Genomic DNA, 27,854 nt, shown 5'->3' with positions numbered 1-27,854 from the left:
GTTTTAAAACATTTAATGTTCGTGTATCTGAGGGCAAGCACCAAGGGCCTGAAGATTAAACCCCAAAAGGTATTTTGGGTGGCCACCTCCTGTCTGTGCCCTCTGCATGCCTGTGTGCCCCTGGCCCCATTGCTCTGGGGACAGTGCCTGCCTGGCCCCATGTCTCTTTTTCTTGTCCCACACCTCTCTGCCTGGTATGGTATAGCCATCATGTCACATGCACATGGAGCAACACCTTGCACTGCTCCACCTTGGTGGGCAAAGCCACTGGCCATGTCACTTTCACAAGCACACCAGAACTTCCCTTATTCCGGCTTGCAGCAGGCAGCCAAACAGCCACGTGAGTCAACCAGCAAGAAGGGAAGCAGGGCCGGAGCAAGGACCACAGAAACTGTCTGGTAAGGAATTAATCACTTTATTTTCTTACATAAGTTGTTGGGCCCTGACAGCACGGAGTGACAGGGGCTCAACGGCGTGAGGTGCTGGAGGTGAAGAGGAGTCCCTGTACATCCCTGCTCAACGGGAAGTCTTCAGAAAGGACAGGGCAGCAGTGCAAGCGAGAAGAGCAACAACAAACAAACAAACAAAAAACAGCAGAAACAACAGAAAAAGAATGGTTTCAGTGTAATCAAAACACCACAGGAACAAATTCCATTTAAAAATAAAAGGCTTGGATTAACTACTCATGCTTCTATATGTCATCTTACCTCCATGCACAATTATCTGCCTGTTAGATGGGCTGAAGGCTATGTGCTCAACCTGACCAGGAATAACACAGCCCATTCCTGCTGTTAACACAGGCGTAGAAAATGTCACAACGGGACCTGTTTTTGCATCAAAGTCTCAACACACTGGATTCTCCTTCCCTAAAATCAGACACTTTCAAGTCACGGACTGAATATGCATCATGAATTCCTGTTGTGTTATGTGTATGTATATTAAAGGAGACACCATGGTAATCATTCGACACAGTAATCAGCACTGTAAACACTTGCAGACTTTGGTCTGTAGAGTCTGTAGAATCAGAGACAAAATATGCCAAAGGAAGGAGTGAGTTAAAGTAAAAGTGAACTGTGTTTAATGGTGTAATGCCATGCAAAGATACTGACAAGTCTGAGCTGAGCTGAACTGAAAAGATCATGGCTAGCTTAGTATTTGGCATGGATGTGGCAGCAGTAAAGTGAAATGGTTATGAAAAGCTACAGTGAGTATGCAAAGTGAGTTTATTTCTACTGAGACAAGCTGTCTCATTTTGAAGAAGCCAGAAATTCAATGGAAAAGACATGTGCAAATCTATGCCAAAAGGTATGCCATGATCAACAAAGTCTTCCTGCCTGGAGTCCTCAGGTTCAGTGTTGCCAGGAGATTTTCATTATTGCTGCAGACAGCTTCACACACAACACGAGTGTGAAAACAGCAGCTGCTCTTTCCTCCAGGCTCTTGGGGAAATTTGGTACCCTTTGGAACATAAGATCATTTTTGTATTAAAGGCATTATGCAAAAAAAAAAAAAAAAAAAGCACAATTCTTCATTGAAATCATTTATGCCTAAGACCTACCTACTCTAGTTTTCTTCAGACAGAGGAATTCCCAATCAACAAGCAGAGCAGAGACTTATGTGGAGAGAAAACATGAAAGCATCTGGTTTAAGGACAGACATATAGCATGTGAGTCTTCATAAATGTTTATAAATGTAAACCACATACAGATTCTAATTCTGATCTCCCATATACTTATGAAAACTAGGAGAAAGCCTTCCCGAGCCAGTGTAACTACTTTTCATGAGGAAATCCGGGAGAATTTAAGAAGAAAGTACAAGTAGAGTGGTGTAAAACAGCTGGTGAACATAAGGGCTGTCGAATTTAGACCACGAACTCATTACAGCAGGAATTGCTTCTTTGTTTGTGGCTGGTGTCTTATTCCTTAATTGCCAGTGTTATTACCAAATGCAAGTAGAACTGAAAGCTCTGATTTTTGCTAATTCAAAGCAGAAATAAACCGTATGAGTCTCTTAGAATTGGAAACTGAAGTTTATGAGCCTAAGTAACAGAAACCCTATTACAACATGTCAAGCACTAGTCAGTCAGTCACATTTAACTTTGCTATGGTCATACATTGCGTCCAATGCTACATTTTTACATAATATCCTGCTTTTGAAAATGTTATTAGTCATTCATGTATCTCTGTGTATAATTTTATGAAGATTCAAAGACTCTTGATGAGCATAAATGAGAAATACATCAGTGTTTCAATAAGCATACTTTGAAAATGTTGGCACAGGAAGAATTAAGTAGTCATCCTACTTCAGTCTGTCTTACAGTGATATATCTCCTTGCCTCTGTTTGTAATGCTCTCTGAATGTTATTAACTAAGTCTTTCCACAGTTCCAGTGTGGCAAAACATCACATCAAATGCCGTAAGTGGAAAATGAAGGTCATAAAAGGCCAGAGAATAATAGAATATCAACTCGTATTTGATTTCTGTAGTAGCCACAAAGAAAATGGTAAAATGACAAAACAAAACAGGATCAGATCTTAATTTCAAAAACTGATGATTCATTTTAATTTAAAAAATACATGTGATTAGTGATTGAGCTATGCACCTACTGAAGGAAGAAACAGACTTTCTGTATCTGCTAATGGAAACAGGTGAAGGACTTCGGTCACCTAGAAATGCTGCAAACTGAAAAGATGTACAACCACGAAAGCTACATGGGAAACGAAGAAAACATTAATTTATATTGTACTTTGCCTTGTTCACCGCTATTTGACACTAAAGAGAGAAAAGCAGTCCCAACTGCACCAAAAACTTTGTTAGCCACTAGTACATCTAAACACAATGTTGTGGTTTAACCCGGCTGGCAGCTAAACACCACACAGCCGTTCGCTCACCCTACCCCCTCCCTCTCTGGGATGGGGGAGAGAAACGGGAAAGTGAAGCCAGTGAGTTGAGATAAAGACAGCTTATTAAGACAGGAAAATAATAATAACAATAATAATAATAATAATAATAATAGTATTACTAACAATAATATGTACGAAACAAGTGATGCACAATGCAATTGCTCACCACCCGCTGACCGATGCCCAGCCTATTCCCGAGCAGCCGGCCCCCCCACCCCGGCCAGCCACCCCTATATATTGTTTAGCATGACGTCAGATGGTATGGAATACCCCTTTGGCCAGTTTGGGTCAGCTGTCCTGGGTCTGTCCCCTCCCAGCTCCTGCTGCACCCCCAGCCTGCTCGCTGGCAGGACAGAGCAAGAAGCCGAAAAGTCCTTGGCCTGGTGTAAACACTGCTCTGCAACAATTAAAACATCAGCATGTTATCAGCGCTCTTCTCATCCTAATCCAAAACATAGCACCCTACCAGCTACTAGGAGGAAAATTAACTCTGTCCTAACTGAAACCAGGACACACAATAATAAAGATTTGTTATTATTATTATTTTTCCCTCTGGCATCCAGTGGAGGTGTCTCTTAAACAAAAGCTGCCAGGACCTCTTAACAGCTCATTGAGTTGTTTGCCACATTTCTGATGGAAAAACTGGTCAAGAGTTTAGGAAGAAACAGCTGTGGGGGGAAAATTTTAAAGTGTGAATGCCCATTAAGAAACCACACTTTCTTTTCAGATCAGCCATACTTTGCCAACACACCCAGATGGCCACATCTCTTTCTCTCTGCTCAGCAAAACTAGGCAAAGGAAGAACCTGGCTCAGTATGCTATTTCTTCTGTATCACAAAATCTGTCTGGGTCATGAGTAATGGAATCAGCGAACAACCCAGAGGCTATTTGTTTTGAAAACACTGTTAAATGCTGTCTTCATTTTTTAAAGAATTTTACCAAACTGAAAGTGCACCTCTCACTATAAATCACAAGCAGCAGCATTAACATCATCAGAGCTACATCATGAAAAAATCACACAAGATCAGAATTAGATCCAGTAAATTTAAGCTAATGACTACCTAAGGGCCAAACAGAGACTTATGCAATTGCTACAAAGACACTGAAAATGAAAAAAAAAAAAAAAAAAAGAGATCCTACCATAGACATCTGTGATTAAAAATGATGCTTTGAGCAGCATGCTTTGAGAATTGTCTCCAAAGAAGGATGAAAAGGATGAATAGGGAAATTTATCCATGATTATTTTGAAAGACATCTTAACTCACCTCATCCTTAACATCACAGCAGAAAATAAAGGTTTCTAGTTTCAAACCAGCATTTTTGAAATACATTAATATGTGAATAGGTTATTTTCTTTACAACTGTCTACTTTCATTTCTAAACAGGTTTGAGCTTCAAAATTTCTAATATACCTTAAAGCAACAACAACAACAAAAACATAACACAGAATAAAATTTCTCCTCCTTTCTCTGTATAGATTTATATTCACATTCACATTCAGAGTTTCGCTTCAGCTGAAGGCAAAGCAGCCTCTAGCTCAGTGGTATGCAGACTTAAACCCAGTTCCTGTTCCTATGCACAGTGCCTTAAATTTTCTTTGTGACCAAAGCTGTTCTGGAGGTAAGGGGTTGAATTCCAGTTCAATCCAATCAACAAATGATAGCAAACCCCTGTGAAATCAAGGCAGGCAGAATAACACAAACACACACCACAACAGGTCTTTTAGTCAGAAGCACTAATCTGTCCAAAAAGCAGCCTTGCATATTTTTCCCTTGGCTTCCAATCAGTTTGAGGACAGCTGCAGCAGCAATTAACCACTTCTGACACGCGTGTCTTCAGGGGAACCACATATTTGCAGCAGGAACCTCTGTCCTCCTCTGCCTTAACCAGCTGCTACTGACTGGGGAGCTCCGGCACCCCGCTACATTCAGGCGGTGTCCCGAAGGCAGAGTTTTGATTTTTTGAGTTTTTGCATCTGGTAAGCTTTCCTGCGTTAAAAGAATCTGCAGGGTGTCTGCAGCTGAGGGCAACTTGCACTCAAACTATCCATTTGTAGAGAGTGACTATGCCAGCTTCAGACGTAGATTTAACATTGTGGGTTTTGCAAGCCTTTGAAGCTAACCCCAGAACAATTGTCAGCATTTATAGTGGTGATTTCTAACATGCCACTGGGGATTGCTTCATAATCACAAAGAAAAGAAAAAGAACCACAAAAGCAAAAGCCCTGCCAGAAAAGTAGACTAAATCAGGCAGATGGTTAATATTAACTGAAAGGACATCCAGATTTGTGATTTTCTTTTTCCTTAACAGCAATATCAACAAACAAGTTAAGAAAGCTCCTAATATTCCTTCAATTAACCACTGAAACACTTAATCTTGTAATCTGTAGGAGATTTCTCAGCACCAGCTTTGCCGGTCGTACCAACAGTGCAAGTGGGTTCCAGAGATTTCTTCTTTTTAAATAAGCAAAATTTTTATACCCACTAAAGATACAGGCAACCCGTGTTCTCCGTCTTTGATCATTTTTCAGATGAAGAATACTTTTAGGCATTAACCTTATACCAGAGGACATGGATTATCTGTTCCTCTGTGATTTACATACAGCTGCACGAGAAAAGGAGCGAGGCAGTCCAAGCAGTAACTAAAACAACTGCTCCAGTGTTCAGAGAAACCACTAAACTCTCTTGTCACAGAACATATCTTAGGAGAAAATTGCAAAAGGCCTATTTTTCTACCCCAGATAAAAAGTGAAGAGAGCAAAGGAAAGGAGGATTCAGCTATGGACCTGACTGTCTACTATAATTATGTTATAAAAATAAGAATGTGGTTCTCCCCTACAACCCAAAAACAGACCAAAGATGTTACCCCATCCCCCTACTCAGGGTCACACCAAGGCAGATCTAAAGGAGACTTACTTCTAAACTTAGCAAGACCTCTGCCACAGCTATGACTGCGTCTCCAGTCCCTGGCGACTGCTTTGGGAACAGAACCACAGCCTCTAGGTCGGTTTGGTGAGGAATGGCTTTTATCCAGCCTGCTCAGGGCTGGCAGCCTATGGACCAGCACAACTGCCTCCAGAGCACAACGCTGGCCTGAGCCTGCCCTGCTCCATCTCTGTGGTCCCAATCATAACTATTACTTTCTGGTGACTTCTTAGTTCAAAGTACAAAACCAAAAGGCCATGTGCACACCCTGCCACTGCTGAATTACTGAAACATCACACTAGTGATGTGGTGTCCACATCCTAGCAGAGCACGCAAATGCATGCACTAACCTCCTGGGACTGCATGTGCTAAGGCATGTGCTAAGACATGTGCCCCATCTCAGAACAAACTAGCATATGTACATCCTGAATGATGAACCACAGGATAAGGTCCCTGCTGCAAAGCAGGCAGTATGATAAACTGCTTTTGTTTCTCCCATACTAGTGTACACTCTAACCAACCAACCAAACAAACAAACAAATAAACAAACAAACAAAAAAAAAACACTAGAATTTGTGGCCACTAGGCTGTTATCTCCAGGGATCCAGGGATAGGAGCCATGTATCCATCTTCTTGGGTGGCTTCCACAGTCATATACTATAATCAGGTTCAATTATGGAATTATTTCCTACAAAAGCAACCACTTCTCATGGTTTATTCAGCCTTTTGGGCCAGTACATGAGACAACTCAGATTCCTGTGTCCCGGGCAGAAAAGAAACTTGCAGAAGAAATGGGAGAAGTTTTAGGCAGATAGGATTTCTTGGAAATTCTTTCTACATATAGTAGGTCACAACATAGGCAAAATGTGTCATCAGAAAGTTATTACTAGGCCAAGAGCAACCCTCTGAAAGTCTTTGGACCATTTATGTGAAAAACTTTCAAAATATCTTAAGGTAACACTTAAACACCAGATCAAACAAGTACATAGATAAACAAAAGAAGAGGGAAAACCCTTTATTTTTTTCATACAAGAAGCTTTGCCTATGCAGCAGATGGAGATACAGGCTCCTACTGTCCAAACCAGTAAAGCATCCCAGAAGTTACAGCTTCATAAAATACCACTTCGCTGGAGTCACACATTCATCTCCATGCAACAGCCCAGTATAAACCATCAGGTGCCTGGGAGGTGCAAAACCCCTGGTGCCTCAGCCTCAGCAGGGCAGGGGGATGCACTGTAGGCCCATGGACCACCAGACAGAAGAATTTTTTCTTGCTGGGTTTCTTTGTCAAAGTCTGAATTACAACAGTGCATTAAGATGACAGGTCCATGCTGAAATGGTCAATGTCTGTAAGAACACCTCACCCACATGATAAATTACTTCAGCAAAAGAGAGGCAGCCAGGCTACACTTCTTTTTTTCCTACTCAGATGCTGGTCTCTGTAGTTCTGGTCTATTCTACATGCCATGAAGGGCACAGCCCCAGTATAATCACAGCAGGAAAGGCTTGCTCCCATGCAAGAGCCCATTGATGCTCTTTCTGCATGGAGCAGCAGGAAGGCGTGTTCTCCACACCAGCATCTCATAGGAAACATGCCCTGCTGAGTCAGCCGTCCCAGTATTCACCAGGAGAGACATTCACGCTGATTCATACTAATTGATACAGCTGTGAAAAATACCAGATATCAGGATTTTGAAATCTTTATTTGCCACTATTTCCAGATGTCAGAGTAATTGTTATCTTAGACACTAGTGGTATCTGAGATGCCTGCAGCGAGGTTATGGTGACCCACATAAACACTCTCTGCTCACATTCCTGTGGTCCAGGGCTGTAGATGAGTTCTATTAGCAGATAATTCCTAGATTTAGTAAAAGTTTATTTGTTTCTAATTGTACTTGAAACTCTAGCTAAAGTATCTTCAAGACCTTGACAAACTCAGGCATGAACCAGTAAGCCATAAGAACAATAAAGTGTTCTTCGCTGTCATACCACAGTTCATTTTGAAGAAACATTTTTACAGCTTGTTCCTTTGTTCAAGTTTTCCCTGCACACTTAAAGCTATTCTTCAGTTGTTTTAAAAAGAAGGTTACTGCAGTAACAACCACTTCAGTTCAACTCTTCCCTGAACTATTGGGGGGAGGTGGGAGGGGAATAATGGAGACTCAAAAGGGGTAAATCACCACTGTAGTGTTTTGATCTGCACCATTTGTGTCATATAACACAAACGTAGCTTAACAGCTACAGCATATCCCTTTAAGAGAAAAGCTTTGGCTTTCAAATCACAATGCTTTCTAGAGTAAGAAGTAACAAGGAGCAGCACTGGGATTTCCTGTCTGCAAAATGCCCAGATTGAACAAACTCAGTTTACAAATGCACGATGCTTAGCTACCTACCCACCTCATACATCTGTGAGGGTTCTTTCTGCCTCGTGTGCCATTGCCACAAACACTTCAATTTCAACACAAAATGAAACACACAATAGGAATCGTCCAGTAGAATAGAAGAGAAGGGTAAGAATGGACACAGAGGTGGCTTTCAGAAGTTCTGTCTGCCTAGGGCTCTTCTGGAAAGGCTATTGCTGCATGTGCTATCAGTGTAACATGGGAGTCAGGGTGAAAAAGTCCTTCTACACCTTCTCTATGAGCTGCAAAGAGCAAAGAATGGAGTAGGAGACAATAACACTTTTGGTTAGAAACATTATTTGTGTCCTCTTAGCTGCATTCAGAGTGGTGGAACTGCTATTATTAATATTTTCCAGTTTAATAGGAATTGCTCCAACTCTTCATATTCATTAGCCTAAGAGCAAAATAAATGTTAAACCAGATTACAGCTTAAGCAAATAACTGAATTTTTAGTGTTTATTTTTAGTGAAAAGCTGCAGCTAGGGTAAGAATCTATTTGCAACATTTTTCCACTTTTTTAACTAAAAAAAAAAAAGTCATAGCTAACACATGAGTCTAAAATGAGAATTTGGCCCTACTTCAATATCCAAATTTAGAACTTGTCCTCTATATGAGGATAGCTTGGATAAAACAGTAAATTTTTGAAAAATGTTATAATTACTTGTACATAGTTAGAGACAGAGCTAAATTTTGTGTAAAGATAACTTGTAATTTTAGCAGCAAAATTCCTTTTTGCACTTTCTTGTTCCCATATAAAAATTCTTCTGAGTTCCTTCAGTTTAAATAACTATGCTCTTTGGACTTTTTCTCAGCTGAAATACAAAAAAATCATAAAAAATCACTGTCATTGAAAATTTGCAAACAGACCACTGTTTTTCCCTTTAGAACTCTACATGTTTTTTTTTTTCTAGTGGGGAAAAAAGAGAAAAGAGTGTGTGAGGTCAGCAAAAGCACTGAAAATTTAAAATAGTGAGAATGGTAAACTGAAATTTGAAACGAAAAGAGAGAGAGAGACTGTGTCCAAATAATAGTTGAAATTCATATTCATTTTTAAATCTGTCCACTGGAAAAAAAAAAAAAATCAAGTCTGAGCCATTACTATCTCATGGAAAATGCCGAAGTCATCAAAACCACACTTTGCTGGGGTGCATTGGTAGGTAATGTATTGAAGAAAAAAGAAGCATTGTGCAACTATTATAAGATGCCTCAAAATCTGTGAGGACCACACCACCGACAAAGCGAATAAGAGGCAGCCTGGACTCACTCCAACAGGTCCGTGTCATTCTTACGCTGGGATCCCCAGAGCTGGGCACAGTACTCCAGGTGGGGTCTCACAAGAATGTACAGACGGGAATAATCACCTCCCTCAATCCGTCAGCTTCCCTTCTTTTGATATAGCCCAGGATACCATTGGCTTTCTTTTTGGGCTGCAAACACACATTTCTGGCTTGTGTTGAGATTTTCATCCAACAGTATCCCCGCCCCACCTCGGTCCTTCTCTGCAGGGCTGCTCTCTATCTATGCTCCACCCAACCTGTATTCATGTTTAGGATTGCCCTGACCCAGATGCAGGACCTTGCACTTGGCCTTGTTGAAGTCCATGAGGTTCACACAGGCCCACCCCTCAAGCCTGTCCAGGTCCCTCTGGATGGCAACCCTTTCATACAGCTTGTCGACTGCACCACAGAGCTTGGTGTCATCAGCAAACTTACTGAGGGTGCACTCAATCCCACTGTCCATGTCATTGACAAAGATGCTAAACAGTGCCGGTCCCAGTACAGACCTGAGGTACACCACTCCTCACTGGTCTCCATCTGGACATTGAGCCATTAACCACAACTCTTTGAGTGCAACCATTCAGCCAATTCCTTACCCACCAAACTGTTCACCCATCAAATCCATGCTTCTCCAATTTAGAGACAAGGACATCATGAGGGACAGTGTCAAATGCACAAGTCTAGGTAGATATCAGTTGGTCTTCACTTATCCACCAATGTTATTTCCCCATTGTAGAAGGACAACAAATTTGTCAGTCAAGATATGCCCTTAGTGAAACCATCTCCGTTTTCTATGCCTTGGAAGAGGTTTTGAAAATATGAAATGTTACTGCATGGAAAAAAATAAAACAAACAACAAAAAAAACACCTTTGCCCAGAGGCAAACACTCTAAAACCTTCTAGATAAAAGGAGTTCATATACAGATATTCATGTAACAGTTAACCTACAGAAGCAAAATATGTATCTGTGATTTCCCCTTTTTAGGCAACAACCACTCAAAGAAAGGATACCTAGCAGCTTTCTTGCAGCTGAGAACTTCCATTGGGACTTATCTTTATTGCTCTCTACAACTACCTGAAAGGAAGGTGTGGGGAGATGGGGGTCAGCCTCTTCTCGCAGATAACTAGTGATAGGACTAGAGGGAATGGCCTCAAGTTGCACCAGAGGAGGTTTAGGTTAGAAATTAGGAGACATTTCTTCTCAGAGAGAGTGGTAAGGCATTGGAATCGGTTGCCCAGGCAGTTGATGGTGTCACCATCCCTCCGGGTGTTTAAGGAAAGGTTGGACCTGGTGCTTAGGGACATGGTTTAGTGGGTGACATTGGTAGTAGGGTGATGGTTGGACCAGATGATCTTGAAGGTCTCTTCCAACCTTAATGATTCTATGATCTTCAAGTAACCAACATGTAGGAATTGTGTGTCACTAACAGCTAATAGGTTATCCTGTGTCTCCACATTTCACTCCTAAATTGAACTCGAAAGCAGCATTATGTTCTCACAGTATGGCTAGTGATTGAGATACTCCAATTCAGACAGCACAGCCAAGCTACTTGTGCCTTTTCAGCCCCTCCCTTAGCATACCTATATATTATAAATTAAAATACCCCTTATTGCTCTCTGTGACTGGAACTGCAGTGAAGCATTAGTTCTAAAGCCTAGTGGTTGCTGTAAATAACATCCGACTTTGTAATTCTCAGAGAACCAGAGCCAGAGCCTACAAATTTTCCTAGGAAAAAGGAAAATGACAAAAAGGCCTCTGACTCTCTTTTCCCCAGCATCAGTCCATAATTACATTATTCCTTTCTACCCAATTAGTAGGGTGACAGCTCAGAGAAATCCCTAAAGCCATACTTTAGTTTCGGAAAAGTTACAAGATCAAGTTCAACCATCATTCCCTTTTCCAGGGCAGGAGAAAACAAACAAATATACAAACTGCTTTAGACCAGAAGATTTCTCTTCAGCCATTCCCAATTTCACAGGATTGAGTAAGACCATTTGCCAACTCTTTGTTCTAAACAAGGAGGAGAAAGACTGGCTTATGGCTTCCTGGCAATATAGTCACAAGTGAATCAATTACATCAAGTTTTAAGTGAAATGTTGCAAGTAAAATTCCCTTAATCACAAACAGAAGAAAAATGATAGCAAGCCTAAGAAGTCTTCATTCTTCTTTGCCACCCTATTCTGTCCCTCTCCTCCCATTTAAAAAGAAAGATTTTCTAAACTAGGAATAGGGACAAAGGTATCTACAGATGTAGATAAGGCCTGATGCAAATACTCCAAGAGATTTTGTTAATGAATAAATCCTAAGGCTCAACAGAGACACCTTTCAAAAAAGGCTCAAAATAGACCTTTCAAGATCACGCTATGGTAACATTTACTATTTGTTATCTTAGGCCCTCGTCTGTGGGGATAAAACCCCACTTTTCAAGTCAAGGAGGGGCTTTCCTTGACTGAGAGCAAGGTCCTGAGGTGCACTCAGGAATACAGTGCATTCAATAAAGTGCTTTCCTTAAGAATTTTTATAATTTTGTGACTATTAGACCAAAAAGGTGACAGCTAAGTGGTCTTTTAGGATAGGCTGCTACAGGCAGTGATCAAAAATTAAAGAAAGTGTGAGACTTGGGTTATCTAGTTCTTTTTTGAAACACCTGATTCACTGAATCAAATATAATCACAAGTAACACATACTGCTTGTGATAAATCTGTTCTCATGGCAATAGTAAATGACCCATATAGAAGCACAGCTGACCAGAACTGAGAAACTAAATAATTTACTGTGCACTAGATTAAAAATGAAATATTTCAGAAAATTCAGTGCAGGTGAACCTCTTTAAATGACAGTTAATTATAATTCATTAGCCTTTACTTTGCTTAATTTTTATGCCTATTACATGTCCATTTATCATATCATCAACAATTGTATCATCAACAATTTCATCATCTGTCATTACTAAAACAGTAACTGAAAGATCAAAAAACTGACAATTGATATGCTAGCATGAATATTCTGATGTGATTAAGCTCTAAATACATGGAAGAGAAATTAAGCCCATGAAGTAACAATGGTAGGAAATCTGCAACTACTGTACCCATAGCAACTTAGCCTTCATTGACAACCAAGAGGAAGATTTAAATAATTATATACCAATCCTTTGCAATATTCTCTCAAAACTACCAATCTATTTTTATCTCTCAACTTTGGTCTTCAAGGAAGACATATGAAAAGATGCGGCTGTTAAACAAATTCATTCTGCTGAAACAAAACACACTGATTCAGGCAAGACACTTTTATTTTATGATCTTTTACAATCTTTCCAAACCTCATCCATCCTCTGCTGACTTCTCTGTTTTACAGATGCTAATTATAGATTTCTTTTGCTCCAAGAGGAATAACAGACTTCAGCTCTCTCCCTCATGGCACTCCATGTTTCCAAAATTTTCTGCTCATTTTACATTTTTCACAGAAATCCAGCCACCTGATTAATATAATTAGTAACTCAATTTCATCACCTTCATAATGAAATAAAGATTATGTAAAACTGCAGTCACAAGGAATACCTGTCCCTGAAGTACCATGGTCATCAATAGGTTTAAAGAAATGTTGAAAACACACCATATGTGCTATTCTAAATTATTTTAGCTAGGATTTTGCTACATCTTTGTTAGACCAGATGTGTCTGAAAACTTTATTTTGCTCCCTAAATACGTTATGCAATTCTGCAAAAGCTAAAATCTACTCTTTTTAAATTTTGCTATTATGAAAGTTGACTCAAGAAAGAGATAGCATGCTTAAATTACCTGCTCTAATTAACAGCAAATAACACCTGAATTACCTGTTCTAATTAGAGACACAATCTGTATACAATCATCGTTTCCCATTTGTCCTTAGATCACTACAGCTAAAACGCTTTCATTAAAAGAGCCATCATTCTCTTAAATATAATCACAGCCTTGATGACACCTCTTTAGCTATGAATTGCCAAAGTGAACAACTAAGTCAGCATTTTCAAAAGCACTGTCATGATATGCAGTTAATCCCACTGAAGCCTTTATAGGAGATCAATTTACTTTAAAGGAAAAATAAGGCCAATACCGAAAACTCTGAAATATCTTTGCCTTTCATAACTAAGTCCCAATGAAATCAAAAGAGTTAGGCAGGTAGGAACTTTCAGGAGGTGAAAATGAGTAGTTAACATATTTCTTCCTTCTGCTCTATATCATTCTTGAGCAATGACTATGTAAGATCTGGCTCTCAAGTGGCCATTCATCTTTTTGAAAGAGGTTATTTTACACAAGAACAGAAACATCAGCTGTCTCTCCTAGTGTGTTCGGTTCATCACTATGAATTATGAATGGTAGTTCCATTCACAGGGTGCTCCAACAGAATTAGGATATTGCATCTCTGTGAACGAAGAAAGGGAGGGACGGGAAGAATGAGAAAAGCACACGGCTTTTCCCCCATGTTGTACTTGACATGCACTATAGGCATTATGCACACTCAGTTTTACACATTTTCTCCTTTTCTATACTGCTGGCAAAGCAGACTGTAACCAGCTTAAAACTTTACAAAATGATCTAAAAAACAGGATACAGCTCTGAAAGTAGTGTTTGCCACAATGAGTCAAATGTAAGTATAACAGGAGCTATTTATGAAAATACGAATGGCTTATTACATAAGGCCCCAGAGCATCCTCTGAGTCCAGATGTAGCTTTGCATCCAGATTCCATAGAACTTTTGTTTTCTCACTTTTCTGGATCCAACCCCCCAAAGAAAGATTAATATATATATATACATATATAACATATATTCTGTATCTAAGAGTTTATTTTCAAGGTATGACCATGACAAATATATGACAGTTTACATTCTTCAGTTTTCCTGAGATAATAATTTATTGTTCATCTGGAGGTATAAAACAGTTAAGTATGTGTCTATGCTAATTTACCAAGACTTGCTTTCTTCTATATCTAGAAGAATATTTTAGAGCAATAGTTGCAAGGTTTTGTCAGTACTTTGTTTAGTCTCCAAAAAGTTGTCAACAGAAGCTGTTACACATTTTATCAATAACCTCTAGTTGATCTATGAAAAATAATGTATAGTTCAAACACCATCAGTTTTGCTTACATAGAGAGACAGTAAAAGAAGTATGAAAATAAGTGAGGATAAAGCAAAGAGTGTTCCATCTATTCTTGCTTTATTTTTTCTTTCAGTAACAATTCCTTTTTATAGCTGGGCTAGTTATAAAGCATAGTAAATACCATGAGAAGGATATACACCATGCACAAATTTACCAAGTGTGACTACCATTGTAATTCAACTGTAAGAAATTCCAAACTAATAAGATGTTTAAAATTAAATCTAATTCTCTCTCTCTTTTTTTTTTGACAGTTACATAAGCAATGGAAGAAAATATTTCATACAAGTGGTATGTCTAAAGGTAACTGGACAGACAGCATGCAGCAACAGAAATGACTAAAAATCTTCCACTTAATGTGTTACACTCTTTTTGTGAAAACTTAAATCAAGTGTCTATGCTTAGAAGAACTCTAGCAACTCAGTACAATCACATACAGAGCTCTCTAGGTTTCATCTAATTGCATTGCTTCACTGTAGCTTCATACACAAAATACTGCAATAAAAAAAGAACTGAACAAAAAGAAAAAGTAAAAGAAAGAAAACCCAAGAGATTAAAAGAAGCAAAAACAAGACGGCTATGCAGTTCTACAAAAATGCATTTTGAAAATTCTTTCCTAATAAGATTTGTGGCTGCCCTGCAGCTGGAGAAACCTAACAAGACATTTTCTTGCTGGGTTTTACAGATGGATGTGGCCACACATAGCCTAGACTCGTGGGTATCCATTTAGGTTAAAACAGCAACCATTCACGGGTTTTGTAACATTTTCTACAGTTCTCTGTAGTTTTCTAATGATGGGACATTCAAGGTTGACTATATTCTAATTAACAAGACCATGAAATGTTGACATTTTCATTCATTGACATTTACTCAAATGAGACCATTTTTTTATTTATGTCTGCAGATCCTCAACTAAGATAGATCTTTGCAACTCTGCTGAGTTCAGTGAAATAATTTCTATGCCATTTGAAGATACTGTATCAATATGTCATAACATTTTTAAGAGATAGCCATCAATGCTCTTATCAAATATGTATCCCTCAAATTTAACTCAGTGGTATAAATATAATTCCCAAAGGAATATTTAACCAATTTGGGGTTTAACTCTGAAGAAGTGAAAAAAGAAACACAGAACAGTTGAGGTGGGCAGGGACCTCTGGAAGACATCTGGTCCAACTACCTACTCAAGCAAGGGCTACCTAGAGCAAGCTGCCCACAACCATGTTTTGAAGAACTTCAAGGAGGAAAAATCCACAATCTCTCTGGGTGTGGAATCCACAACCTCTGCAACCTGCACCGGTTCTTGGTTGCCTCCACAGTGAAGTGTTTCCTTATGCTCAGATGGAACCTATTGTGTTCCAGTTTGTGCCCATTGTTTCTTGCCTTGTCACTGGGCACCATTACCAAAAGCCTGGCTCCATCATCTCAACAGTTTCTCTTTGGGTATTTATATATGTTGATAAGATCCTCTCTGAGCCTTCTCTTCCCCAGGCTGAACAGTCCCAGCTCTCTCAGCCTTCCTTCACAGGGGAGATGTTCCAGTCCCTTCATCATCTTCATGCTCTTTACTGGACTCTGCCCAGCAGCTCCTTGTCTTTCTTGTACTGGGGAGCTGGACCCAGTACTCCAAGTGTGGCCTTACCGGCACACTACATCAAGCTTTAAAAGTTTGAGACTTTGTTTATAAGGCAGTGCACAAGTACATTTGAACAACTAGGCCAAGACAGTGCAAAACATTTGCCACTTAGACTTTCAAATGAACACCAACAAGACACTTACTGGCCTCATGTCAATACCTGGAGTACACTTGATTGGACATAAACCATACTTTACGGTTAGTAGATGTTTGTATGAAATAAGAACGCAGCGCTGGAGAAACTTTCCTCCCTCTCCTCACAATTATCAGACAAAACTCTTGATGTGGTTTGCTGGATTCACTTTCCCAGTTGTACATTCTCTTGTGAGTTGTAGAAGATCTGTAATTCCACATAGATTTAGTCTTGCTTATCTATTTTTGATTTGACAGTTAGCTTACCACAAGATGAGGAAACCTAAACAACTGAAATGCTCAAAGGGGTAAGAGAAAAAGTGCAGTTAGATAGAAAGTACGTCTGGGATACTACTGAGAACAAGATCAAGTATCTGACCTTCTTAATTAATGTCAGACTCTTTGCTTCTGGTGGTATTAGGTCAACAAAATATATTTACCACCATCTGCTGTACTAGAGGGAAGTGCTTTAAACAAGAGTATGCAAGAGCCTGGACAGTCTAAAAAATATCCTCCCATATTTCTCTACTGAACAATCACATAGGAGAGGACAAGAGGGACAGTTCTTATTTTGCTCAGTGTTTCAATGACATGGGGAATCACTGGTCATTCATTTCTTTGTGCACACAGGAAACAATGCAATCACACTCATTACAGCATGTTTCACTATTTAAAAAATCTCTGAATAGTGATCCTATCCACTAAGAATAATTTTAATTTCTATTTCCCAGCTATAGAGATGATCTAGTTGAAGAATTGTGTGAAAACACATTGTCTGTGGAAGGTTTATCACAAACACCCAAAAGAAGTCCAATGGTACTTTCTCTCCTCCATTTCTACAGCTGTGTTGGATTTATTATCCATTGCTACTCACCTGGAAATCAATGAATACACGAAACTCAGTATAATTAAGCTGATTAAGCTTTCTATGCTTGTGGGAAAGTGGGTGGTGATAAGTCTATTCCATTAGCTACAGTCTTTGGGGACATTTAATTATTTGTTACTAAAAATATTATAAGTGACTTTTGCCAAAATCACCCTTCTTTCTAACTTGTTTTATCACTATTTCTGTTAGCATGATGATCAACAACAAATTTATTTTTCAGAGAGTTGCCCGTACATCATTTATCAGTGGCAAATTAGCAGTCCCTGAGAAAGCAGCATGCATTTTTAGAAGCAAACATTAGTGTTCTTTGGAAGAGAAATGACATTCAGATGCAACATCAAGATGCATTTGAGCAATGTTACTAACTGTTTCCTGGCCTGGATTTATTTAAGCATGAATTATTTGGAGGTGATGGGGAAGTGGGAAAGGAAAGAAGGAAGAAGAAGAAGGTAAAGTGTTAGAGGTAAGTCACCAACATGACGTTAGCGGCAGTAGAGGATTGTCCAGTGTAGATACCTGAACTGTGCAAATGAGTTTCAAAAAAAAAAAAAAAAAAAAAACTTTCAAAATTCAGTAGATTGAGCAACACCCTTTAGATTGAGAACCACTTAAATGACTCATTTTAGCAAGACATATATATATACTGACTCACCAGTAGTGCCTTAAAGAGGCTTATATTACCTACATCAGTGATACCATGAAGTCACAACCCTGCATACAAATGGTCTCATGTGGGTAAGGAGCAATCACATGAGTGATGCCCCTGCTCTTCGGAGTGGGGTATCCCAAACATCGGCAAAACATTCAGAACGACACTTCTGGATATGTGGAATAGAACAAAATGTTAAAAAATAGTCTTAGAGTTAACTAATTACTTCTGAGGATTTAAAATGTATGCATGTATTTAAAATGTATTTTAAATGTATATAATGTTCCATTAAAAGTTTAAATGATACTGCATACAAAATGCCCCCAACAAAGTTGCCCCCGAACAAGTTAGAAATCCCAGCTTTTCTGCAAAGTGTTAAACAGTCATAACTGTATGCATTAACTACTTCAAAGTTAAGACAGTGCTTTCAGACTTAAAGACTGTACCCATTAATTTATTTATTTTTTTTTTAATTATAACTGTATTTTCATACTCTTGTAGTAGTATACAGCAGTACCTCTTTCAGACTAGCAGAAGTTTTTGGCAGTATTATAGGCAGTCATGCAGTCACACTTCAATATTATGTTATTTGAACATTCAATAAGTTATGCAAAAAGTACACTGACAGAAGTTTACCAAAATGGGATATATTGTTTCAAGGTGAAAGATCCCACTTTTATTTGTTAAATGCAGTATAAGGTACTAAGACATCTCTGACAAGAGTTGCACTAGAGCATCTGATTGTTGAAGCCCAGTTATGAAATTTGGGTTTTCCTCAAACTATATCTGCAAAAAAAACATTGAAGGCAGATGTAACAAAGAAGTGAAATAAGTACACGGACCCTCTCTGCAAGCTACATCTCGTGCTCTAGCACCTCAGTTTTCAGTTAAACTGCTTTTCTATTTTGTACCTATGCTTTTTAGCATAAGTATCTGAGGGAATCAGTTTGAATATCAACATGATTTTACAGCTTTTTGCTAGTCTTGGAAGTGAAATTTATACATGCTGATAACCAAATACAGATGAAAAAGCAGTTCTGTGTTGAACTTTTCTGTAATATTTAACTCTCCCCCCCCAAAAAAAAAAAAATCAGCACAGTATCTGCCACCATACATATCCCTAATGTTCCTTACCTGAAGGAAGGAAAATTAAAACCATGATTATTTTCAATGGATCATGATGACATCCTGAGAAACAACTCCAGTGCCTGTCACAGGCAGTCCTGTCGCCCTGAATTATTAGCAATAAAGTATTAGTGCTCCCCCTTGTGTCCGAGTACAGACTTACTGTGTTCAGAAGTGATTCTCTCGTAGTCGTTATATCAAATAATTTTGTAGCAGCCACGGTTAAACTCATATGAAAAACATATGAAGTGCAAGCAGTTTCTACCATAAACTCTCTTCGGTTTTTGTTGTTGTTGTTTGTTTTGTTTTTGTTTTTGTTTTCCCTCAGACTATATGAAAACAGCATTTAGCACTTTCAGGGCAAGATCTGAGTTTTGAGTGACTGCTTATGAAAATAAGCAGAGAGGAGTTACTCTGAAAACTGCAATCTCATAATATAGTTAAGCTGAAGTTTTAAAAGGTTTGAAAAATGTGGGTAAGAACTAAAATACATCGGTTTTCTACAGTTGCAGTAAGAACAGCTGCCCTCAGTGGAACACAGGCACATAATTTCTTCTTTTTCTTGTTTAGAAATGGCAGCATGTTACTGAAATTTAACAAAGAAGGAATGCCACTTATATACTATCTCTGTTTGAGCTGGACTTGAGCAAGATTTAACCTCTCCCTTCTGCAAAGAATGCTAAATACTTTTTCTGTGAGTCAAACGATTTCATATGAAACTGGGCGTTGTCAGCCCTACCTGAGAAATGAAATCAAAACAATTGTGCCACAATCTCAAGTAATGGTTAAACAAAACAAAAGAGTTCTTTCACAACATTTTACCACCACTCACACTTTAAAGCATATTTTCTTAGCATAGGAATAGGAAGATGCTTGATGCGAAGTTTTGCCATGAAGAACAACAATGTATTAATATAATCAACTGATATTCTATATTTCAGACAAATAAATTTAAATAAGGCTAACACAATTCCATAATCCTGTAGTTTAAATGCTAGTCTTCAGTAAAGAATGATAGTGCTGCTAGATCAGTAGAGTGATTTTAAGCAGCAATTTAAAGCTTTTTTTTTTAATTGTAAAAACTCTTCGCATCAAGTAGCACTAGCTGTGTTTTGTGTTCATTTCATGCAAATGTAGTCTAATATGGAATCCAACACTTTAAAAGCTCTCACACCTATTGTAGATTTACTGATACTCTTTGTATTCATCAAAAATTACTGTTCTATATGACAGCTATACATTTAAAGTGAACATATGCAAAAGCATGCCGTTAAATGATATTAGTGCAAAACAGTAAACAGGTCAGGATCTATTCTCACATGTAGCTGAATTTAGTTTGCACCCATCTGAGTGGAAATGGAAATTGGTTTTCTGCAGGCAAAGTGGAGGATGGGTTATGAAATCCCAAAGTACATGGAACTGTAATCTGTTCTCCTTGATTTTATTCTAACGTGTGCTTGTCAGTTTGGGGCAGTGGGAGGGAAGATTTGCTAGAAAATGCTTCAGAGATGGTCCAGGCCTGACATTTTTTATGCTAACATATTTCAGATATAAGAATATTTCTAAAAACATCATCACACAATACAACCTTGTTGGCAACTGAATAATGATAAATAGTTTATTTAAAGATGTCCGACAAAAACCCAAAACATATAGATGATTATACAGAATCAAAACACATTTTAATTCACATGTGATGCGCTGAAGTGTTTTGGTTTGATTATTAAAAGGGTAGCTAATTGAACTGTACCAGCTTTTGATGCTTAGTTCACCAAGCTTAGGAGATTCCACAGAGTAACCTGGATCAAAAAAAACAGGAACTACTCTTAGGATGTTGTCTTGGAAACTGCCCCATAACCAACTGCAGTTTCTTGGAGGTTGATTTCTATACAAATACCTTTGTTTATCTAAAAAAGTGTTTAGGATAATGGTGTTTTCTCTCTCTCCATACTATATTTTCTGGGTAGAGAAACCTGCTTGGACAGCATAGAGCAATGTAGACCTCTTCTTCATTTTGTTCTACTGGCGTTTATATGTGTCAACAGGTTGTTATAAATGAAGATACAACTCAATCTGAATTTAGTAATATTTATAAAAGGCAAGTAAACAGCGCTGGGTGCGCAGGGAGTCTGCACTCTACCAACACACACACACAACCATCCAACTTTCTACATATATAGAACATTGCTTTTACATATTCATAAGAAACCCGAGTACGCCTATACATATGTATGACCTATCCCCGCTTCCTATTATAATTATCTCATCCAGACACCTGGGGCGGCTTTGACCGGCTCCCTCTTCTTCTGCGCATGCTCTGCCCTCCACAAGGTTCCCAAAGTAACAAAATGTGATCGACACCAACCCATGCGAGGCCGTCTTTTCCCGCGTTTCAGTAACCCTTGAAACCACACTAATAATATGATTATCATATAACATTAAAAAACAAATTTTAACAGTTTACTCAGTGTTTTTCACTGTTCTATATCAGTAACTGCTACTTCTTTATTGGTGACATAACTTCATTATACGTGTGTTACATCCCATATTGAGGACAGGCTCCCTTCTTATAACATTCGCCCCACAGCAGTGCTTTTCCACTCACTCTTCATTGGTCAACTTTGCCCGGCAACCAGCAAACCCCCAGCAACTTCCATGCCTTAAGGGTGGGAGAACCAGCAACCCAGTCGGCAAGGTGTCTCCTGAATCACCCTTCTTTGTTCCCTCTAAACTCTTTACATTCCTGATGGCCTCATCGTTAAGAGTCTGATGTTATCACCAGCCAACCATGGGGCTTGTCGACCCCCATGGCCACACTCCCACATCTCCCCCTTTATTAACGTCAACAATCTTCTAGATATGAATTATTACTCCGTATATCACAATCCCTCCTCTTCTTTTGAATGTCATTAATTCGTCTCTTGGCTTCGAATTTGGCCAAGGCCAATTGAATCTCCGTTGGTTTTAGGGTCTTATTATGAGCCTTTACAACCATAAGAGAGTCTCTGTCTTCTTGAGGACTTTCCACCGGGATTGTGGTAAACTGCATTCCTTGGATTATTCTCCATACAAGGAGTGTAATACACAGAATTAAGCACAGGATTGTTAGTAGTCCCAGGAACAACCCTCCAATTATAATTCCCAGTCTTTCTCCTTGAGCCAGGAGTAATAGGAAGAAACTGGGCCTAATTGTTCCCAATATGCATGATACCGTCCAATTTTTAGTTAATTTAGTATACACTAGCTTACCACAGATTCAATAATACCTATCGGGCGGCAGCCACCCATTTGGTATTTGGTTACCGTCTGTCCAATTTTTCAGGTTTCCCGGCATTTCTTGAGGACTTCCCCAGGAGGTCCAATTTAATATTGTCTTATTCCATTCATATCCTCCTTCACAGACTAAATCCCCTACTGATTGTTTCCCATTCTGGTTTTGCCAGCAGGTTCACCCAATTATGCTTGTTTGTAATACCCATTGTGTCATTATATTACCCTTTGCCGGTTTCCAAATTTCTGGGTCCGAAATGTTTGCTTCCATCGACTCCCAAGGCCAGCATTCCCCTTGATTAGTTCCTCCACAGACTAAACAGTTTGTTACATTCAATGCCTCCGCAATATTCTCTGCAAGATTTACAAACAAGTTTTTAGCAATGGTTGGAATCTCATATTTAGTTCCCGTTTCAATTTCATGGTAAAATGACTGGAATAATAATCGCTTTGTGGCAGATTCCCTAGCTCTTTCGATAACCCTTGTATCTATGATAGCCCCAGGATCTTTTCCCTTTCCTCCAATTGCAATTCCACATTGGGTTTCTCTCCTCTGCTTTAACTCACCCGGGTTATAAATAGTAAGGTTCACTGGATTACAGTCTCTTGAACTACATTCTTTCTTTATTTCTCCCTTTTTAAGATAGGCCTTTAATCCAGTGCACAAAGGAGGTTCCTTCTGCCATGTACCCCAGAATACACAGCTCCAGTCCCCGGGCGCATGCCCACAGAAATAATGACTTTTGTTGACCTCTCCACCACTACTGATACCTGGAAAACACCATGTCAACCTCGCCCTATTTTTTGGACATATATTTTTCTTGTTCACTGTAATATTTCACCCAACTCATTGTTCCACAGGGTGTATAATAATCGTCACTAGCAGCATCACACACATCAAATTCAATTGATAATGGCTTACTAAAACTTGTGGTGATGCGACTTTTCCCAATTAACCATCCTCCTTCGTTATTAGTTCTTACCTCTATCCACCATTGATAGGGGACCTCTTTGGGATCATAACAGGCTATCTATTACTTTCATTACATCGAGCATACTCTGTTTGGTTTACATAGCATGGGTTTAATTCATCCCCTTTACAGGCATAGATAGTATGATATACTAGTGTTCGTTCCTGAATTCTTCCTCTCCGGGTGTTAACAATACATTCACTACAATTCTGAGAATGTCCCTGGACCAATAGAATTATGCATGTAATTAGGAGAGGTCCGGTAAAGGCCATGCTACCCGGCGGTTATTACCCTAAGGGGTTGCAGCCCTTGGTAAACCTTCTTGAGCCACGGTACTGGTCCCTTCTCCGGTCTTGCCCTCTCCCTGATGCCTTTTAGGAAATGGTCCAGGCTTACACACCCGATGGCTCTCCTACCTGTGTTCAACTTTTCCACGAGTTAGCAGGGGCTCGATTCAAAGTAGATAACCAATCCTCTAGGTATATTTCCCACCTAGTATTTTAAATTTTCGGGACCAGGGTAATTCAAGATGTTTCAGGTATTACACATACTATCTTACCTCTACCAGAGGTGGCACTACCCCTACGGGGTTTTGGGATCCCCAAATCCTTCTATTAGGGCGTTTATATGAGTTTCCAATGATCGCTAATATTCTAATCAATACAAGTTTTAATATACATACAATTAGCATCCAAAGGGTAGCTATGCCCCGATATACTTCAAGTTCTTTTAAGCTTAACTTTCAGATCTCCAGGAGTAGACTCAACCTTCCAGGTTCCTGTTACAGGTCCCCAAAAGATATAGCCCCTGACACCCCTAGTCTTCCTTAAACATTTTTTCATCCTGTTTCTTTTTTCTACAATTCCTCTGAAGATGTCCCTTTTTGCCACAATAGTAACAGATAGGGATTCTGTCTTGTCCTTTCCGTTTGTCCTTCGGTTCTCTTTCACCCTGCTTTTTCCCTGATCCTTCCCTGCTTTCCCGTCCACTTGGTTTTTGACTTTCCCTTATCGCTGCCACAAAAATCTTTGCTTTTGCCTTCTGTTTTTCCTCATCTCTCCTCACATAGACCTTCTGCGCTTCCCTCAATAATTCTTCTAATCCTTTTTCCTGCCAATCATCAAGTTTTTCCAATTTCTTTCGGATGTCTTCCCAGGATTTTGCTACAAACTGGGTTCTCAACAGCGCCCCTCCTACAGGGGATTCAGGATCTATCCCCGAGTACATCTGAAGGCTTCTTCTCAGCCTTTCTAACCATTCAGTTGGAGATTCGTCTCTATGCTGATACTCGTTAAAAGCTTTATTTATATTTTGTCCCCTTGGAACTGATTCCTTTATCCCTTGTGTCATTATGGTCCTAAGATCCCTCATATTTTGCCTCCCCTGAGCAGCCTGATGATCCCAGTTAGGGTTGGTATTTGGCCATTTCACATCCCCCGGAGCGCCTTCCTGATTTTGTCTTTCCCACAGTCTCATTCCTGCTTGTCTGATCATTCCTCTTTCCTCCGTAGTGAAGAGGATCCCTAATATGGACTGCATTTCTTCCCAGGTATATGTGTTCGGACATAAGAACTGGTCTAATCTTTCGGCAACTCCTAAAGGGTCATCCAAAAGGCTTCCCATTTCCTTCTTAAAATTTCTTACATCTGACGTGTTCAAAGGAACTGCCACAAACCCTATTCCCCCCTGGTTCCCTCCAAGGGGTACCTCCCTCAAAGGGTTGAATATTTGGGTTGGGGGAAATGAGTTTGAGGCTCCTATCCATAGAGCCGCATAATCAGTTTCTTCTTGGTTAAAAGGCTCCTTAGAGTTAACATAGAGGTTCAATGCCTGACATACCCAGTCCTCAAAGGATCCGAAAACTGGCCAAAAAACATGTGGCCTTAAAGGTTCCTTTGGCCATTTTATCATACAAAATTGAGCCATTTTCTCTTTATCTTTTCCTTTCCTCAATTCCCAATCATCCCAATATTTTAACATTATCCCTAATGGGCTTTCTGGTGGAGTGTCCAGGCTCTTTGAGCCTCTCAGGTCTGAGAGTCTACTTTTCTGCTGACGCATCCTGGAACCTTCAAAGAAGTTCCGAACCCCTAGAACCCTTAAAAAGGTTCCGAATCCCTGGAACCCTTAAAGAGGTTCCAAATCCCTGGCTGTGCCTGTGTCTAGAGGTGTCTTGCAACTGGCTGACCCACCCACGAATTCTTCAAGCAATCGCTTCGGTCCTTCACCGGCCGAGTCCCTCACGGGAGATCGGAACCACGGTTAGAAGACCTCCACACTCGCTTCGGAACTAAGTTCCGTCTCAGTCACACCCTTACACACAGTCACACAGCCGAATCCCACCCCAACCGAACGGTATACTCATAAATCCCCTTCGTTCGGGTCTTCGCGCGCAGAATTACGGGTCACGAAAGGAGAGCTCCTGGTTCTTTACTTGCCTCTTATGTTCAAAATCTTGTTGGACTCTAGCGCCGCTATCGGCAAGGGCCACTAGGTGGGGCGCCTCCCTTTACCGGTCGCAGATCCAAAGTACAAGAAGATCACGTCGGGTTCACCAATTTGTTAAAAATGAAGATACAACTCAATCTGAATTTAGTAATATTTATAAAAGGCAAGTAAACAGCGCTGGGTGCGCAGGGAGTCTGCGCTCTACCAACACGCACACACGACCGTCCAACTTTCTACATATATAGAACATTGCTTTTACATATTCATAAGAAACCCGAGTACGCCTATACATATGTATGACCTATCCCGCTTCCTATTATAATTATTCCGTCCAGACCGCAGGGGCGGCTTCGACCGGCTCCCTCTTCTTCTGAGCATGCTGTGCCCTCCACAAGGTTCATCATCGTTAAGGGTCTGATGTTATCATCAACCAACCATGGGGCTTGTCGACCCCCAAGGCCACACTCCCACATCTCCCCCTTCTTTATTAACATCAACAATCTTCTTGACACGAATTATTACTCCATATATCACAAGGTCCAACCCAGAAAGTACACAACAGTGTTTGCTGTACTTGAAAACCCTTGTTTTCTGTATACACCACATGATTATTCACAGATTTAATACATTTTTAGCCTTATATATAAAGAGGAAATGGTACTTAGTTGAATGAAAGTGAATGTGGATTTAACCTTCTCAATGAAAACTGCACATTTAAGTGTATGTCTGCTAAATAAACTGAACCTAAAGGCCGCAAGATGCATGTTTCGTTAATCAAAGTTACAAGCATGTTACAGATGTGCACACTGAAATTTCTGAGCTATAACAAAAGAGAAGGAGCAATTTCTTACAGCACTTGTCTTTCCTTCTGTTATATAAGACCATCACAAATTCTTTGAATCCAAAGGAGTCTTATTTACATCCTAGTCTTCGGGGTCAACCTCTTCATGCCTTAAAAAAAAAAAAAAAAAAAGTACAACTCACATTTTTTGGAAAGACAATGTGAAGCATTCTCCACTTTCAGAACCAAGAAATCTTATATTTAATCCTGTTGTCTTACTCCCTCTCCTGCTATTACCTTTAGTTCAGATGAGGTTTGCAGTTACATCTCATTGCACTTGAAAGATGATGAATAATCTTTCTGCTTCGTCTTCAGAGAAAACAAAACATTTAGTGACCATACTAAACAGGATTTTGCACATTAGTGGAAGAATCATCAAATCTATTTCCTTATCACTAAACTAATACAGAACTAAACAGCAACAAAGCTAGCTAAAACGTATGCAGTCATAGCATATTGCCAGAACTAAGTCCTTTTTTATCTACATTAATGTTCACGTAGAAGAGTTTCTCTCTAGCAATATGCTTTAAACATTCTCCAGATTAATGATTACCATTAAGTGAGGTGCAGCACACAGCAGCCTCCTCCAGCTGCTCTGGCCCAGAACCATTCCTGCCTGCTGCTGGGGTCCAGCCCCATGACTGTGGACTCGCACACTCATCCCTCAGGCTCACCATATCTGCAAGTCCCCCTGGGCATACCAGCACACCCCTGAGGCCCCACTACTTGCTGACTGGTCCAGCTTAAAGTGTGCTGGTGAATACACACGCACACACCCCAGGCTGGGGAAGATGCATGCGCTCGGCACCCCACCAGAAGCACCAGGCCCGCGGGCTGTAACCTGTGGCCCTGCTCCAGCCAGTGGTGCAGAGCCCCCTCACTCACCTTGCTCACTGGTTTGGGAATGTAAACCCACCTTGCCCCATGGCTGGGGGTAGGGAACCCCACTCGCCCTGGTAGCTGGCACCACAGTCTGTAGGGCACCTGCACCCCTGGTCTGACTCCAGCAGCTGGCACTGGCATCACTTGCACACACACAGGTCCCACCAGGAGCTGGCATGCAGTCTTTCGGCATGCACACCCACAGGATAGAGTGCAAATATGCAGAGAGAAAAGATTTAATGAGGAGACATAAGACAAATTCTGGTGAAAAGGCACAGCCAGACAAGTGCGCTGAGCAGCCCTGTTTCACACATGACCGTCCCTTTTATACCCTTTTCTACTTACTCTCCTTCTACATACTCTTACCTTCTCAT

General features: G+C 40.0%; 1 protein-coding gene across 11 annotated transcripts; it reads right to left on the bottom strand.

Moving 5' to 3' along the window:
* Positions 1-536: 536 nt before the first annotated feature.
* LOC310889110 (uncharacterized protein) lies at positions 537-27,854 on the bottom strand. 11 transcript variants are annotated; one of them, XM_083816143.1, is made up of 6 exons: positions 27,484-27,520; positions 26,836-26,907; positions 19,078-26,708; positions 17,976-18,112; positions 1,559-1,612; positions 537-1,458 (listed from the first exon to the last, which is right to left on the bottom strand). In XM_083816143.1, exon 3 carries the CDS (start codon positions 25,368-25,370, stop codon positions 24,126-24,128), a length of 1,245 nt encoding a protein of 414 aa, XP_083672269.1. In that variant the 5' UTR covers positions 25,371-26,708; positions 26,836-26,907; positions 27,484-27,520; the 3' UTR covers positions 537-1,458; positions 1,559-1,612; positions 17,976-18,112; positions 19,078-24,125. The 11 variants fall into 11 exon arrangements, 10 of the variants coding, with proteins under 10 accessions (XP_083672269.1, XP_083672273.1, XP_083672275.1 ...); XR_014576385.1 differs by lacking the exons at positions 537-1,458; positions 1,559-1,612; positions 27,484-27,520 and adding an exon at positions 14,848-16,616 and having other exon boundaries at positions 17,947-18,112; positions 19,078-22,692; positions 25,748-26,708; positions 26,836-27,174; XM_083816147.1 differs by lacking the exons at positions 537-1,458; positions 1,559-1,612 and adding an exon at positions 14,848-16,616 and having other exon boundaries at positions 17,947-18,112; positions 27,515-27,854.

Source organism: Anser anser, assembly GCF_964211835.1.
Source record: "Anser anser genome assembly, chromosome: Z".
Lineage (NCBI taxonomy): Eukaryota > Metazoa > Chordata > Aves > Anseriformes > Anatidae > Anser > Anser anser.
Note: the sequence above shows the minus strand (reverse complement) of the source record. Positions and strands in the feature narration are given on the sequence as shown.

Coding starts and splice junctions, on each gene's coding strand:
- LOC310889110 (XM_083816147.1), bottom strand. CDS start 25,370: ATGCGTCAGCAGAAAAGTAGACTCTCAGACCTGAGAGGCTCAAAGAGC.